Here is an 18,422-nt window from a genome sequence, read left to right as displayed (position 1 = left end):
CGGAGCCAGTAGCGTCTCTCAAATGGATTTAGAGAAAATGATTTAACAAACTGAAGTACAAAAACCCTAATTTTCTCACATCCTCTTTGGAGGACACTGTGAAGCTTAGGGATGTGCCGGCCCTAGGGGAGGGTACACACAAAAAATCTGTGAAAGACAAACAGTAGTCACCAAAGCCAACTACTTGGGAGACAGACCACTATACATTAACATTTTGGAAGTGTGCACAGGGAATCTGCCCAGCTATGGCTCTATACCACAACATCCATGAGGTTCTCGCCAACCTGGAAGATCCTGTCCTGAATACTAACAGGGAAATAATCCAAAGCGCACAAGCTATGACGGACAAGACTCTGGCCACCTAATTCATTGCCCTCCTAAGGCAGACGAAAAACAGGCCTGAACCAGGGATGCACACAATGCCAATTGCTGCTGGGATCGAGAATATGCTAATGACTCACCCACCATCTTGTGCCCACCTCCGTCTCACATCCGCCAATTACATACAAAAAGAGAAAACATTAGTTGCACATCGGACCTCCAAGTAACCCTACGCTGTCTCAGAATCAGCGTCTCACCATATACGACAGAGCATCTCCAGCTGCGTACGAATTCGCAGAGGCTCACTAGGGCACGCCCAGAAAACAGATCCGACGCGCCTGCGTTTTTCTAGCCACCACCATTACCTCCCCCAAACACTGACTACCTGCCTCTCACTTTGTGGAAAATATATCCTCTGTGACCGCAGTCACTAACCAATCACCACACACGCGCAGTGCAACTTTAACGCATGCACAGTAGCAAGACAATCGCTCCACTGCAATCCGACATGTCCGATTCAGGCCCAAAGTCTGAACAATGACTCAAATCACTAAGAAGCAATGTTACACAGTGCTGTTCGTACACAGAGTATTTAAGAGAGCATGTGTCATATTAAATGGTTCATACATACTAGACAATTCACTCCATGATCAAAAACGTCTAGTGTGTGGCAGGGGTATGCTTATGGTCATTAACGACATTGAGCAGACACACTGAACGATACCGTTCAGTGCCGGGCACCCTCCCTCATCCCCAAACATGCAACAACCTGACAATATAGTCAGGTTGGCCTGCATATTCGGGCGAGGAACCACAATGACCAACGGCCCGTGGTGAGCGCGCACCGCTGGTCGTTCATCGTTCGTACACACTGGCCAATATAGTGAACGATTGAACGATATCGTTAAATATATCGTCAAGTGTGTACGCACGTTTAGTCGAAACCACTTAGGAGCAGATTCAAATAGCTGTGAACCTCCACAGTAGCCTGGCATTATGTTTCTGAGCACATTACCAGCAATTGCGGGAACGAAAACCACTTATTTGTGTTTGCGCCCCTTTGAGGTGCAAGCAAATATGAGCAAAGACCAAAACCTAAATATCATGCCGAAATATAACACTCAACGCTGATACTGGGATCTTGCGACTAATGGAAATGGCCCATTAATTTAATTCCTTCTTGTTTGTACAATTCACATTTAAAAAATAAAACACAAATCTCCTGAAGCATCTGTGAAAGAGGGAGATCAGCTAATTTGTATAAAGACATGATACAGATAAGGTGCACTGTATGTAGTCTACTCACACACAGCTAGAGCTCCTGGATGCAGGATCGTAACTGAAATTCAGGTAGCTTCAAGTAAAGATTGGCTAAAAGTTGTTAAGCTACATGCAGTATTTCACCACTTCAGTCAAAACTAAGCTAATAATTAACACAAACACACAAAAAAAGAAGCCGGAAACTTCACAAAAGTCATAATTTATTGAATGTTTAGAATTGGCCGATGGTCTCTCACTCCCGGGTGTGGTCCTAAACCATGGCAGCTAGAAGAGATTTAAATGTTATACAATTCTGTAAAAGAGCAAATGACACTTTGAAGTACAGTTGGAAACAGTCGGGCTTCGACACAGAAGCCATCGCAACTATTTCTGAAATGAGATCCACGTCTACAGAAAATAAGAGTGCCCTGTGGATTAGCATAGCACAACATGTAAGCACAATGATTTTTTGTTTTTTAGAGAGGAACAAGGTTTTGAATCTAACCGTCGGCACATATGTTGAAGCAGTTTCCTCTGTTTAATGTAACATCGATTAAGGTAGAAGGTTCTGCAGTAAGTGCTTTGTGACACAATTAACAAACCCCATGCCAGGAATAAGACTTTCAAGGTACAAGTTTAAAAGGTTAGGGAAATCATTTTTCCATTTTAATCAGTTGCACATTGTTTATTTAGAATTGCCAAAAAACTGAGGCGCTCATCCACTGCTGGGCAACCAGACTATGTCCTGAGTGACAGCTAAACAACTTACAGTAGCTATATGGGTGGGACAATGTAGCATCCCGTTCTCAGTCAATGCTGTTTATGAGAACATAGTTGCAGCAGCTCACAGCGCAGGCGGCCTAATTTCCCCAGTCAGTATTATACTGCACACTCCTATGCTGTTCTGTTGGACAGAACTAGGAGGACATACTGACAAAACAACCGGAAAAGTAATTTGAGCTGCAGCAGCTGCCATCATTATAGAAACAGGGAGGTTATGGTTATGGCTATGGGTCCCCCCCCAACCACCTATTTACTACATGCATAAGGGGGCCAGCAGCAGTCAACCCTTATAAGGGATAATAGGGGTAAGATCACCTGCAATTTAGAGTAGGGGTAGGAAGATCACATTAAAGTATTTCATTGCACAGTACAGCCAACATTTGACTACGTGTTGTACAAATATTTGAATCGGTTAAAATATATATATATATATAAAAAAAAAAAAAAACACACAACAGAAACCCCTTACCATATGACAGAAACATAAAGGACAGGTTTGGATACATAAATTAAAATAAAAGGGAAGACCGTATCTGCCCTGTAAGTAAGGGAACAAGGTGATAAACAACAGCATCCTTTTATTGTACAAGCACTACAAAAAAATAACGTGCAACCAACCAGTGACAGAAATGTTTAGTGGTTACGCGCTTACACCACACCTCTGTGTGACAAATACAGATCAAACAGCATTATTTATAGATCCCCTGTGCGTATAAAACTACAAAACGTTTTACTGGTTTGGTTAAATTGATGCAGTGCAAAAAATTAGTTTGTGGAGACAGAGTGAGACTGAAAGATCGTTATAAACTAGAAAAGGAAGAAGAAATCAATAAGATATATATTTTTTTCTTTTACAGTGTTGCGCAATGGGGAGGGGGGGGTTTGGGTGAAAAGAATAAGCAGCATGAAAGAGGCAGCTAAAGCAAGACAGGCTTATTCACAGAGACACAAGCCATATAACCAAACTGGAAACCCTCTCAGCAAAGATAACCATATATTCTAGCACCCATCAGTGACTAATACTAATTTCAACACCACACATGGCACAAATCTGTGCATTTTGGAACAGGGTAGGATGTGTACAGGATGTTACATAGGTACACATGTCAAGAGAAATTTCTATTTTATTTTTGCAAAAAGTTTACTCAACCATTCTGCTTAATGCTGGTTCAATCGTACTTGTGTGTGGGTGTTTGTTTGTTTTTTTAAATATATACATATACTAAGGTACACTTGAAATATGATATAATTTTCTCTGGACCGAGGATGTTAGAATGGCTGTACACAACATTAAAAGGACACCGATTGGGTTACAGAGTCTGTGCAGTTCATTGCTGTGTGCATAGATGTCCAAAGGACTCGGTGCCTTCAGTATCTCATGGTGCTAGATGCTCGAAAGTAAGACAGGAACTTGAAACACAGACTAACTACAAAGTACCAGATGTTTCTTGCCATTTGTGATCTTGCAATGAAGACACGCCAAATTAGGACCACAAGGATGGTATTGAATCCATAGCGAATGTTCCGTAACCTGGAATGTAATGTAATACACAATTAAATGTATGAGGAAAAGTCGAACATTAGTTATCATAAAACACCACAGTCCCCTTTAACAGTCAGACTTCATGTTCAGCTTCTGCAGAAATATTCATTACGTTATCTTTTTGCCATCCTCCGTTGCATGGCCGTTAGAATCAGGTTTGTGCTAATTCAACAAATCCTACAATGGGAACTGCCGTCACTCTTCACTAGTGAATTACAGATGCGTCCACATACATCTTACTTCCTTGTGCATTAAACAGCCCTTTAAGTCGTGCCATGGCGTGAGTCACCGAGCGTCTTTTCACCTTCAAATGCGTCTTATTTGCACAGCGATGCAAACAGGAAGCACAAGCAGCTCCTGCTGATTAAATGATATGCGGCATGCCTGAATTCTGTGTGCCACTGCGGCTGTATCTGCATGCAAAATTCTATGTTACAGTCAGTGGCGTCACAGGGGGGTGACACCCAAAGTGAGGGAGCCGGAACTGCAAAACAGACTGGTCCCAGGGGGGCAGTCCGCACCTCCGGCACCCACGGAGTGACAAAAATGGGGGGGGTTCGGGCTGCGAGGCCATGCACCCTTTTTGCCAGCATGCGGCCTCCTGTCTCTATCTGTCCGGGTGTAACAGGTAGTCCCGGTTGCAGTGTCAGTGTCACAGTCGGATGCATCTGCATGCGAAATGCTATGTTACAGTGTCACAGCCGCTGCATTTCGCATGCCTATACACCTGGAGTCGCACACAGAATATTCACATTTTAATCAGCAGAAGCTGCTTGTGTGTCCTATTTGCAGCGCTGTGCGAATATCCATTAGCAGATGTACTTCTGAGCGATGAAAGACAAAAGATATCCCTTGAAAATTCCAGTGACTGTGCTGAATGATATCTGTCATGTACATGACAGATTTTGGCAAACGATGAACGATATCGCATAACATCATTCAGGAAGTGGATTTTTTTTCTCTGTAGCTCCTGCTAATATCTTCCATCGTTAACCGCATATAAATTGCTAATATCGTCCAGCTATATGCGATAATTGACCATCATGATGGAGAGATGATAAATGTGATTTATCAGCCACGGGAGTGCGCATCTGTCATCGTTCAGGGCCTACCCATTAGCAGATATAATGAACGATAGATCGTTCAATCGTTCATTTTATCTGCTAATGGATAGGCCCCTTAAGACTCATTTGAAAGCAAAAAGTCACAAGAAGACGCATGTCGCTACCAAGTCGCACGGGCCTCACACGTTCTGTTTAATTCGACTTGTAGCACACGGAGGTAAGATGTATGTGGACACATCTGTAGTGCTGCTAATTACAGGTTCTTACTGTAATTAACAGTGGACATAGGCGGAAATGTATCAAGCCTTGTAAAAAGTGAATAAGATCAATCAGCTTCTAGCCAGCATTTAACATTCTAAAAAATGATAGGTAGAAGCTGATATCAGTTACTTCTACTATTTAGAGGGCTTAATACATCTCCCCTTTAGTAGCTACTTTGATAGGGCAGTGGTTGCTGCTGCACCACGGTCAGAGTAATTTTAACATGTGCTGTTTCGCAGGTTTGTACTTCTTTCAGCCCAGCCCACAAATTTACCAGCTAATTCTATGGAGTTTACTATCGTCAGGCTTCCTGACTTCTGATCTGCCGTTTGTATAAGGTGGATGTGCTGGAAGCAGCCAAGGTGTGACTTGTACAGTTTGTATCACGATCGGCCAGTCAAAGGGCGGAATTGGGTTCACAAGCGAACCTCAGAAGTGACGCTAAGAAGGAGACCAGTTCAAACAGAAGAGAGCTGAGGATCGGTATTTCACGATCCTGGAGAAGCCTTACGTAGGTGAAACGCGTTGAGTAAAATCGATCTAGTCACAAAGCTATCAGGAGCATAAGCATTTAAATCCTGTTAATATCTGCGATCAGCGTTACAAGTGCAGAGAAGTACCTTTTTTGATTCCACAAGCAGAATTTCTAAATCTAATAGAATATTGTTGCATCTAAGGAATGCTTGTTACTCGAGTGAGTCCAAAGACTTAAGTACGGTGCTGGACAGAGGTATTTTTAATCATTGCTTGTCTGGGATTTCCTTAATACACTATACCTAATGTTCTGAGCAGGGCCGGATTAAGGGGGCGACAGGGGCGGTCGTCCCCGGGCCCCCACACACAGAGGGCCCCCACACTACTGCTGCATCAGCTTGGGGCAGGGCTGTAGTGTGGACGGCACATAAGTGCCGTCCGCACTACACAGCACAAACACACAGCCACCGGCGCCGGCAGCTGTGTGTTTGTTTTAGCAGCCGATGAGTCACATAGACTCATCGGCTGCTGCGCTGCGGCCCACTACCGGAGCCTCCGTCTTCCGGCTCCCGCAGTGGCTGATGGGAGAAACGTCATGACATCGCTCCCTTCATGCAGAGCGAAATGTGTGTCTGGCCTTTCGGAACGACTACCACTACTATGGGTACTGCTGGGGAGGGAATGGAATACTCCTAAGGTCACTGCTGGGGGGGATGGACGGATGGACTACTCCTAAGGGCACTGCTGAGGGGGGGGGGGGGGGGGGAGGGTTTTGAACAGGCTACTACTAGGAGCACTGCAGGGGGTACCACTAGGGGCACTGCACACTGGTGGGACCACCGCTGGGGGACACTGCATAGAGGGGGGGGTACTACTAGGGGCACTGCTGGGGATAGTACTGGTGGCACTGCACACTTATGTGACCACTACTGGGGGACACAGCATAGAGGGAGATTACTACTAGGGGTACTCCTGGGGGGACTACTGTTGAGGGGGTCTGCTAATGGGGGCACAGCTGGGCTCGGCTCTGTGTGGCTTGAAGGGGGCCCCCGCAACTTAGTTGCCCTGGGGCCCCCACAAAGCTTAATCCGGCCCTGGTTCTGAGGATTCAATAAATAGAGACTATACAAAAGAGAAATCTTCAGAATATAATATTGGAAGTGGACCGACACCTTTGTGCTTCAGGGGCGAACTGTCTTTTAGGTTTTGTATTGTTTTATTTGGTGAAGGTTCTTTATAATATATGTTGTATATACCGGTATTAAGACTTCTTTTAAAATAAACCGGCCTTTTTTACATCAATATAGTGTTGCACTATTTATGAATAAATTATTATCGGTTTTAAATATTTTGTGTATCTAATTTTCTCTGACATAGTATGTGCTGAACTCTTGCTACTCTAGGTTATTTCCTTTGTGGAGTCTGTAGATCCGGGATGGGGAACCTCAGGCCCGGGGGCCGTATAAGGCCCGCAGAATCATTTGGTCTGGCACTCAGCTTTTTTCTGCTAGCCTCATCTGGCTATGAAGGTGCCTAGAATGGCACTCTGCAGCCAGAATCTATGCAGCAGTGCTGCCTGGAGTGTCCTTAGGACGCTTCAGCCGGTAACACCGCTGCCCTTACAGCTCCGGGCATTGCTATAATACTGGTGACTGAGACCCCGGCCACGGAGTCGGCGTGGCCTGCACCGTGCCCACGAATAAGGTTATATCTATCAAAATGGCCCATGGCAGAAAAAGGTTCCCCACCCCTGCTGTAGAGCATCCACTCCATTCTAGCACCAATTTGCCAGAGTTGGACGGTCCTCATTATATACGAGGTGTGACTTGTGCCTACACAGAGTGAATTAGTCATGACTTTACAATAAATAAAACTATAAAAACTCCAGTGAAATGAGACATTGCAACAAAGTGCTACTTACTTGTTTAAGTGCTTCCTGGCTGCGGGGAGACCTGACATTTCCTCATTCAGAACGTATTTTTTGGTTCCCATGCAATAGTTTTCCATGTATTCTGCCCAGTGCAGTTGTCTAACATCAAAGTTAAATACCTGTAAATAAATACAGACTTATATAAACACCGGTAATTCTCAGCAGCAGACGACAGTATGCTTGCGCCAGGTGCAGAACAAAAGTACTTTAGGCAATTTGAGAGTATATATTCTACTCCCCTTAAAGCAGCTTTCCACCAGCTAGTCTGACAAAAGCTCGGAGCAGAGTGTCTGCGGGTTAGTGGGCATGGTCACATGACAGGAGGCGCTCACCTTTTTATCTTCTGGGCTCAGCTGGTTCATCAGCATGTTGGTGTTCTCGTTGTTCCACACCCAGGAGTTACTTGAAAAATATTCCAACAACATCATGGCCTTGTGTAGACGTGTGATCGTCTTCATCATCCTTAACCAAAGCAAGGGCCAGAATGATTGCCAGAACAAAACCATGCATCAAAGCTGGGGCCAAAAACAAAAAACCTTGAAAGCCCCACCACACTTTAAATGGTACTGTGCAGTTTCGTTAGTAAAAGTTTGTATAACAAACATGCACATGTAGTATCTACCATGCAAACACACACACAGATTAGCTTTGCAGGGTAATAAAATCACAATTTTGCAAGAGAAGGTTAATAAATATATATATTTTTTTTATTATGAAGTTATTCTTCCATTTCAGCGCAGATTTTAATTTGCAAACGTGATTGAAACGAAAGCAAGACAGACAGAGGAGGAACATGGAGAGCTGTGAAGGATAAAATCAGCTTGGCACAAGACATCACTTGCTTAGCTAGGGATAAACTTCATTTTACATGGCAGCATACGTCACTGGGCTGCAAGTGGAAGGATCTTTCTGGGAGCTGTGGCTTGGCAGCAGCTCCGGGCTCTAGAGCTTACGTCTATCCCGTGTGCACAGCAGGAGGCTCGCACTCCATCCCCAGCACATATTTTGGATCTATATTTATACATGAAAAAGTGCCGTGATTAATACACCTCGCGCAAAATTGATGCCTTTACTTGACCTAAATAATGACTTGCGACTATCCCCCTCAGGTCACCCATAGGGGCAGTTGGTACTTTACAAATGGCAGCCAGGATGTGTTGACCAGTGGAGGACAGTAGGCTACTCCTATAAAGTCATATGACCAAACATGTATAGCTTATATTACCAACTTACGCTAACAGCCTCCTAAAAGCTACCGATTAATAGCAGTACTGCTAACAAATGCAGTTGGCGTAGTGGTGTGCATTACTGCCTCACCACCCTGAGGTGATGTGTTCAATACCTAACCATGGCCCAATCTGTGTGGAGTTTGTATTGGTTTCTTCCAGGTGCTCACATTTCCTCCTACACTACAAAAAAACATACTGGCAGGTTAACTGGCTTAACGTGTACGTGTGTGTGTGTGTGTGTGTGTGTGTGTGTGTGTGTGTGTGTGTACGTGTGTCTTTCGCTAGTTGTCAGCACTTATTGTAATCCTTTTCAGGTCAGTAATGTCCGCCTGTACACAATGTAACTGTGCATGCAGAGAAGCTAAGTGCACTCCATGTATTGAAAGAAACGCCATTATCAGCAAACTATTATTCAGAGAATCAGAAGTGCGATGAGTCGGTCATGGGTACATTAGGACTCCACTGCAGTATAATGCTTCCAGCAGACTGGATGGAACTCCATGTTTGTGAAGAAAGGCAGAAGCTGGTCAGTTGCAGATCTACTTTGCGGCTTATAACGAGGACCCTCTATAGGACACAAGGCCACCTTACTTTTTATTCCCTGCCATGGTTCTACTTAACAGTATCCAGAACCCTGCCAACTCCATGTCACATTACCATCCCATGTCAATCCCATGAAAATGCCAGGCAGTATTATACAAAAGCTAAAAATTATTCAAAAACATATTTGAAAAACACCTTAAAAGCAACAACTTAGGTGTATAGTACATAGTTAATGTACTAATCTGCTCTTCAATAAACAATGTACATTGTGAAACCAAAACAATTTCACGTTAAAAGAAAAAACAAAAACAGACTAAAAAAACCAACTAATTTTAAATATCATCAATTTAAATGCAACCTGGGAACCAAGATATAGATGCTACTACTGGAAACAAGTTTCATTTAGGGGCAGGTTAGTTAAAATATTTTTGATAGGAACAAACACTACACGGATTTGATTTTTCTGCCTTTGGGTGTCCAAGACATCCAGGATCTGTAAAACTATGTACAAAAAAAACAAAAATAGCTTGCAATCCAAACCTGAACCAGTTCGACCGCCTTTAGCAGAACATAATGTTATACACCAGCTTGTTCTTCTGTTGCTCTGTGTCCATGATTCTCTCTTATGAACAGTCTGCACAGCTGTATGTTATCCACAGCTGGTCAGCTTAGCCAATACAGTACATAAGAGACTTGATTCAGATTTGCCTTGAATGATCATCTTTTTGAGCAATGTGTTTGTACTGGTTTAGAAAAACACAAATTTACTGTGGCACCTCTCAGGGGTGTATTTTTAATGTAAACTAGTTTGCCATATTGATTTGACATTCTCCAAGTTGTGAACTTGACAATACTGATAAGCTTATCTCCTAGACAGACAATAGGTAATGCCAGGCTCAGACACAGACATTGCAATCGGTGCAAACCTTACATAAACCTATAGCACCCGTACTCTTATATTGCACGGACATATTTGCAAATTAGCTTTATAACCATCATGGCTCGAAAACAGTGGGTTAACCGGGGCACAGGAGGTGATGCAAACAAATGACAGCTTCTAGAGGATCTGGGCAGCAGGAGAGAGGAGGGTGGATGAAGCACAGGGGCATAGAGAAAATAAATACATTAAAAAACGTTTTTTGCTCTTAAGCCAAAAAGATTAACTTGCACCTTTCACCTACAGACAATGGAGGGGGGGGGGCATTCTTCTCTTTTTCTAAACATAGATTTTGTGCTCAGATATATTTTACGGGCTGATCCAAAATCCATAAGAAAACAGCATATTGGTTTAGATTGAACCATTGACATGAGGGACTATGTGAACATTTGTAAGATCGCTAGTGGCTGGATAGGCCGCCTCCTTAAGCTGGGCATACATTATGCCATTACCGTTCTGATCAGCTGATTATTGGTGGATCGGGTCGATAATTGCATGGTGTATTGCCCCAACCGATTGGCAGTGTATGCACCCGACATTTCCCCTGTTCCTTCACAGGGGGAACAGGGAAAGCTTGCCCCTTCCCCAGGGGAGGAAAGAAGATACCGTGTGGCCATACACTGTGAGATCTCTCAGTGTATGACAATATCTGCTGGGTTTCAGGCTGTCATAAAAGTCTGTTGGTCTGACAGGCGTTTTATCTGACAGTGTATGACCAAAGCATTACGCTATATTGGTCCAGCAGTGCTTCCACTATATTGTCAGCAGACGACAGGTGCACGTCCACAGGTGGAGCCGAAAATACATAATACTTAATTATACTATGCAAATCCAAAAGGTATCAACTGTGATCTGCTTCATCAGCTTTGCTAAAAGGACTAGGGGGGATCTATTATCTGCAAATGCAGCCTCAAAGGGGTTGCCCACTCTCAGATGACCAATTTATGGGCTTTTGTCAATGAAACTATCATTTTCTATCTTATAAATTGCTCATTTTAGTAGAATTGTTTACATTGCTTACCCTTTGAATACATGCCATATTAGTTATCTGAAAGTAAACAAATCTCCCTTTAAAAAGGCAGTGCTAGTCAGTATTCAGCACTCCAGAGGTTACTGAACCATAGATACACGGCAACACAGGCAGATGAAAGTGTGTAGTTCAGCAACAGCTGGCGGGCCGATTCCTGGCAAACCAAACCGGGATATTGCTGGCGCTAGGAAACGTCAGGCAGCCAGTCTTCACTGGGCTGTTACAACCGCATCTAGAAAGCTGCTGGATCACACAGAAAACTCTGCGACTAAGAGAAGAGACTTATTAGCTTGAGACCTGCAGCATTGTATTACCTCACAGTGACCCAAATACTGACAGAGCCTCACTGCAGTGAAAAGAAGAAAGGAGAGAGAGTTTACAGGAGGAAAAGAACTGTGCAGTCAGCATTGTGCGGACCATTCCAAGCAATGAATCAGCTTGTACCAGGAATGTTCAGCTGTCTAACGAGGGAACCTATTTACAGCTATTCTGGACGGGAGCTAAAGAAGCAAATAAAATTAAATAAAACAAGAAAAAAAAAACTTAACTAGTATACGTTAGGCTTGGATGTGCCAATGGAACTAGTGGGACATCATTAGGATGCAACTTTGGAACCGGATGTAGACTCTCGGACATTGTAATCAAGAACACATTGAACATTGCAAAAGCAATAGCAAGTGTCTACAATGGGTGCGTGTAAGACAGGATTAAAGCTTTGGAGAAATAAGCATTAGTTCTCATCCATTCAGAGAGCTACAATCTAAATTACTTTCAGCCATAGTATAATTACATAACCGCACGGCAAAAGCTGCCCTTTACTCGCCTTTTAAGCTGTTGGTCGAATCCTTTTATTCCGCAAGTCCTTTGTTCTAATAGATATTTAACGCCCGGCTATAAATCTAAAAATGGCTGATATATAGAATACCAGTCAAAACTGACTGCAACTTGTATTAACGCAGAGAAATGTGACAGGCTTGATGGCAACAAGACCGTTAAATTAGTGGGGTCATCTATAAAAGGAGGAACCATTATCTCTAGATTTCCAAAAGGAAAAAAAAACAAAAACCATTCCTGCCATTGAGCCTGCGTGTTCTCCGGACGCCTCCACCAGGATAACTGCAACGCCTAGCTTTAGTTAAAAAAATAAATAAAATGTATTTTACTTTAAACGCAACCTCCTTACCAGGGTTTCTGACCTGTCAACCTGAGAATAGCATCAAACAACACTGCAGGCAATATATGGCTGACAGCCATCCAGTAATGATGCAAAAGGGGATTGTTTCGCAGATTAACATTGGGGCGCCTGAGAGCCTGTTCTAAAGGATTCATCTTGAAGGATACATTTACATAATACTCTGTAGGAGAAATAAGGATCAGATGCAGTGAGAAAATGCACACAGTCTGGGGCTAAACACAGAAGCAAAACAATGATGCATTTATAAAAGGGGAATGAACTACTATACCTAAACTATAAAAATCTCGTTTCAAATTCCAGTTAGTCTTTCTTTCACGCTCAAGTAGTTCTCCCTTCATTTATAGAGGCCTAGATTAACAGATCTGTCTTTCCCTCTTGGCATCACTCATGCAATAGGTCTGCTGGCAATGTTGCTAAAGGCCAACTAAATATAAAACATGAAACTACCTCGCTGTGCTTGGAAGAACTAATACAGCTCCATTATTGGAGGTACAAGCATTTCTGACACCGAGATACAGTGCACCTTCCCATCCTGCAGCCTGGAGGTGAAAGATATGAGGATCTTGACCCACCAATGCTCTGTAGCGTATTGCAAGCGCATTAACCAATTCACCGCCAAAGCCATTGAGAGACATTAAGTACCAACCAATCAGCTCCTGTCATTTTTCAAACACAGCCTGTAACAGGACAGTTAGAAGCTGATTGGGTGGTATAGCACACTTACCCCATAGAAGCTTAGCGAGCAGAGTGCAGGCAGCTTGGCCATTAGCACCTCCTAGCTCAGATACTGTATTAGGATTTAAAGGATATAAACAGCGTGTATTGAGTTGCTATATGTAAGACCATAAAATCTAGAGATTTAGCATTACTATGAGAGATCAAAAAACATTCATATTTTGTTGATATCATGAATATGCAGACCAGATTAAAGTAAAGAAAAAATGTTTTTTATTATACACAAATAAGGCACAAAACATATTAAAAATGAATTACGACAATTCGAGCAGCAGAGACTGGGATGATGTTAGAGAGGACTCAGGGCCTGATTCACTACCGATCGCAACAGCGATTACGCACGCATAATGTATATAATAGTGTATCATTTATGCACGCCCCTGCAAAGGCGTTCAAACGCACTGGCACGCTTGCATTTCCCCGACGGCACTGTCAATCTCTCTCTGCGATGGGTCTGCGTGGTCACTGCAATCGCAGTCTCGATTGCAGTGGCCGGCTTGCGGATTGCAATGCAAATGCATGCGCAGTACGCAACAATCGCCCAATTGCATGCGTATTAGCCGATGTGATCCATGATGACTCAGGCCTTCAATCTGCCCATTAATCAGGAGGATTTTTCAATATTAAAACCGTGCCATTTTTACTTTAAATAGGTCCGCAAAATCTACCTCATATATACCAACTCACACGCGCTGTTTTTCTATACCCATTCACTCCGGTGTCAAGTTTGGTGTACTCAGGCTGCTATTTTTATATTTGGACCACCTCCATTGAAATCCCTGTAGCCCATGATCTTTCATGCATTTGTGTGTGTATTTATATGATATTTCTTGTTCTCATTCTAAACATTATAAGCATTACAGCACCACAAGAGTTTTTTTTCTGCCTAAATAATTCCTATTTAAGGAACCTGTACTGTACTACAGATTATTTCCGGTGCTAGAAGCCATCTTTGAGTTCTGTGACCTTTGCAAAAGAACTTGGCCAGGAGCCCTTTGTCTCAACTTGGTCATGCCAACACTAGCTGCCCTTTGAAATGTTCTTTACACACACACAGAACAGGCACAATTAGCGGAGGTAGCAGTAACCCTGGAATCAGAGAAAAGACAGAGACAGACTGTGTTCTCATTAATATTGAGTCTCAGACCACAAACAAGCCTACACCTCTATCTCAGGGCTGAGCATGCAATTGTCTTCTAAACCAGGAGGCGGAAGCAGCATTGTCAGAATACCCAAAGGACGAAGAGCAATAATGTCACCAAGAGGGAGCCCACACATATATTTGATCAACGTCCATATCAGCTGGCAAATGCAAATAAACCAGAATTAAACTAGATCATAATTTTAGGACTAGGCAGTTCATACCCCTTTCACAAATAGACTGCTTACAGGCTGAGAAAACTACTAATGGACTATCTAGGGCGGTAAGCGTACAGTAACTTTTTCAACCTTACAGGTGTGTCCACATATACTAAGCCACGCCATGCCTCTCGACACAGACTTTTTCATAGACTATGCGCCTTAGTTGCATCGCTACTGCGTCCAATTTACAATACATAGGTACCCTGGATACTGGAGCTGGCACTGTATTTAGCTGGTGTGATTCGGACACTAACCGTACAAACGACGGAGGTTCCATACAAGTGAGCCGCGTCATGCTTCACACTACTAAATGCGTACTAAGATGCAAATTTGAGGAACAAGTAGCACAATGAATAAAAAAGTAGCAAAGTTGAGAAAAAAAAAAAAAGTATGCAGTCTGTGTAAAGGTGCCCACACACAGAGATGTATTACCCGATCTGGCCGATTCCGACACATTGGAACTACAGATCGTGTAAAATATGCCAAAATCGTGAGGAAATCGTGAGTCCCCACTCACAATGCGATGCGCGTCCCTGCAGGTCGCACATTGCATCTTCAGATCTGCTGTACTGTTGGGCAGATCTGACAATCTCAAGTCAGGATGCACTGGAGTAGTTAGGGAGGCACGATCGATCGTGTGTCACATTGCCAGCTTTTTCACACCAAATCTTCTGCAGGACTGCCAGGGAGCTCCTGGGGAGAGTTCAGGGGTAAATTGTGTATATCGGCTGATCGGGAACACATCGCTATGTGTGTGGCCACCTTTAGACGGTAAGAGACAAGTCCGCTAGGAGTGACTCGCGCCATTCATCGTTGTGCTTCATCTGCACCTTTATACAGTACCAATTCCTTTGCAACAAAAAAAAAAATCATCCTTAATGGCAAGTACACTAACAAGCGGCTACGGTGCGAATAAGACGCTAAATTTACGAAAATTTGAGAGCCCAGTAATCGCTACCTCTGGGGCAAAATGGATAGGTGTAATGAGAACACATCTGTAGAACAGGGCCCGTATTATAACACGGTGGAATAATTTGTGCCTAAAAAACATATAAACAGTAGATTACAGAAAAGGAGGCTACCAGATTAACGAGCCATGTGCAGCCTGTAAGCTATCTATTTATCGCTACAGCCCAAGTGGTTAGTATTGGGTTAGGTGAACACATGCTTCCGTAAAACAGCAGACGACCCATCCGCCGAGTGTTTGATTCATGATGATGGAGCTTGACATGTAAGAGGAATAGAAAAATCACAGAGCTATTCACCATTACCTTGGGGTTCTTCCAGTAATCCTGAGGTAGATATCATACAGGAATGCTGGGGCCTTATGGCTTACAGCAATCCAATAGTGATATAATAGGTGATTGGAGGTTAGATTTACATTGGGCCGTCTGAAGGCCTGTTCGAGAGGATTCCTCTTGAAAGTAGAAATTACATGGTATTCTAAGAAAGAAAAGTTGTTGAATAGCTTAACCATGTAATGAACGGGAATTAAAAAAAAAAAAAAAAAAGTTATAGTATAATAATAAAAAAATTAAAAAAAAGTCAGACTAATTAATATATCACAAACATCACAACTACAGAGGGAACATGCCAAGAGGAAAAAAACTGCTACTCTGGGCAACACTGCCTGCCATTATTATCTCTATTTGTCTACAGGGTAAGATCAGCTTGGTATCTGGGTTTTCCTTTAAGCCTATATGTAGCTTTTCTTTTTCTGTTCCTCTTATACTCTTCCCAGTTCCCAGATACTAAATTACCATTGGCAATATTAACGGATCTAAAAAAAAACTCCACAAATTAAGACAAATACTTAAATTTACTAAAATAAATTAAATTCTAGGAAATGTAACATTTACATTTTTGAATTATCAAAAATGTAAAAAAAAGCTGCATTATATTTATACTTTAAACCATCAAGCAAATTAGATTATATAAACTAAAAGTCTAGACGCATTCCCATTTATTTTAGCCAAATAGTTTTCTTAAGCAGAGTTATCCAGATAACCAAGTGATAGGATTGCAAAAGCTTAATTGTCAGAGCTAAGGTGGAACCGGCCAAAGAAGTAATCAAGTAATTCATAATTCATCGGCACTTTTACAGGGTGCTGGAGACTCTCTGCTGAAAAACTTGATTTTTGGTGACAACACAAGTAAATAGTTCACATTTAAAGCTTTAAATACTTTACATAAATCTAAAAAAGGTACAGAAAAAAAACCCCATGAACTAAATAAGCTTAGAAACAAAATAAGGATACAAAAGTGACAGCATACTCAGAAGTGCTTTCCATAACTAATTACTGCAAACTTCCCTGCAAAAATAGAACACTATAAAATAAATAAAAAAACCAGCAGCATTTATCAGCAACGTTTTAGCAATATGCCATATAAAGCTATTATTTAAAGACAAAAAAAAAAAAAAAGAGAAAAGAGAACATACCAACTTCACCCCAGTGGAAGGGATTTGTGCCACCTGTCGTACAATTGTACACTAGAATATTTTTAGGTCTGAAATTAGAGAGGGAAAAAAAAAAAAAAGTAATACATTACATTGATTTGTTAGGAGCTGTGCAGGCAGACTGCATTATTGTAAGAAGTTGGTTGACAATGAATCCGTGTCACCTGCTGTACCTATTCACTCCAGAATACCATGCAGCGGCTACGGTTGTATTTACAACGACATCTACTGGGATGAGATCAGCAACGGCATTGTTAGAAGCTCTCATTGTGCGGAGGATTCCCTTTCCTGCCTGTAAAGTAAGTGAATTAAAAAAAAAATAAAAAAAACACACACCACAGCAATCACTGTCACAAATGCAAGTAAATGTAGCAGATAAAAAAAAAAAAAACAACTTGAAATAACAAAACATCTAAAATCGAAAAACACTGTTAAGATGCCTATACGTTAGGCGACCTGAAAGACTGAACGACCTTCAGGTTGCCGAGGTGCAGTGCCCGCACTAAACGGCGTTCACTGAATGTCATTCAGTGCAGGAGTCCTACCTCCTATCTCTGAACATGCCAAACCAGACGATCGTCGTCAGGTTGACGGGCATGTTCCGTAGATAGTCGGGGGTCGACAAGGACCCACCGTGCACGCGCATCGCTGGTCCTTGCCGGCTATCCATTACACGACTTTGTGAACAGGATCGTTCTAAAAGTCGTGTAATGGATAGGCCCGTTTACAGAGGTTTTAAATTCTAAATTAACAGATTGCCTCTTTGGGCGGATTTAGATATCGGTCACCAAGTGACCACTGTAGTGGTCAGATGTTGTATGTACCACTGATGGTTAATAAAATGAAGTGCTCCACCAGAGTTCTCTGGTTCACTGAATTAAGGAAAGGTTAGGGAGTGTGTTCCATAGTTTAAAGACGGTAACCTCTATAGCATTTCACATACTGAGCAGGAACGCTATCTTACACGGATGAGTTCCAATACGGGCAAAACAGTCTGTTGTCTCAAAAAGCCAACATTTTATAACCAGAAACAAGCCACCCAAAATGAATTGGCTTATTTTCTTGTGAGGGTCTTCAATCACTAGAAAAAAAAGTTACTAAACCAAACCTCTGCTGTCATGTAGCCTGAGCAAGTTGTTCTCATGGCACACTGGAATCCAGAGCAAACTTACATCTCAGGCCCGAAAAAAGGTCTTAAAAATAAAGCAAACACACAACAGACTGGGGAGGCCATTTACTTACAGCAATGAAGAGTCCGCTTGGACCATTGAAATTATCAATCCAGCCCTGCAGAGAA

The 18,422-nt window shown here is 42.4% G+C and overlaps 1 protein-coding gene across 2 annotated transcripts in view; it reads right to left on the bottom strand.

Annotated features, from left to right (window-relative positions):
- Nucleotides 1-1,785: 1,785 nt before the first annotated feature.
- The window catches only part of FAR1 (fatty acyl-CoA reductase 1), an 84,943-nt gene continuing 68,306 nt past the window's right edge, over nucleotides 1,786-18,422 (bottom strand). The window contains exons 6-12 of one of the 2 annotated variants that reach the window (XM_088449005.1): nucleotides 18,368-18,412; nucleotides 17,290-17,417; nucleotides 17,108-17,175; nucleotides 15,939-16,110; nucleotides 7,969-8,098; nucleotides 7,628-7,755; nucleotides 1,786-3,895 (exon numbers count right to left, since the gene is read on the bottom strand). In XM_088449005.1, the coding sequence (XP_088305131.1) occupies nucleotides 3,733-3,895; nucleotides 7,628-7,755; nucleotides 7,969-8,098; nucleotides 15,939-16,110; nucleotides 17,108-17,175; nucleotides 17,290-17,417; nucleotides 18,368-18,412 (834 nt within the window). In that variant the 3' untranslated portion in view covers nucleotides 1,786-3,732. The remainder of the gene's footprint in view (nucleotides 3,896-7,627; nucleotides 7,756-7,968; nucleotides 8,099-15,938; nucleotides 16,111-17,107; nucleotides 17,176-17,289; nucleotides 17,418-18,367; nucleotides 18,413-18,422) is intronic. The other variant, XM_088449006.1, reaches the window with a different exon arrangement.

Source organism: Taudactylus pleione, unplaced genomic scaffold (assembly GCF_031769625.1).
Source record: "Taudactylus pleione unplaced genomic scaffold, aTauple2 ptg000475l, whole genome shotgun sequence".
NCBI lineage: Eukaryota > Metazoa > Chordata > Amphibia > Anura > Myobatrachidae > Taudactylus > Taudactylus pleione.
Note: the sequence above shows the minus strand (reverse complement) of the source record. Positions and strands in the feature narration are given on the sequence as shown.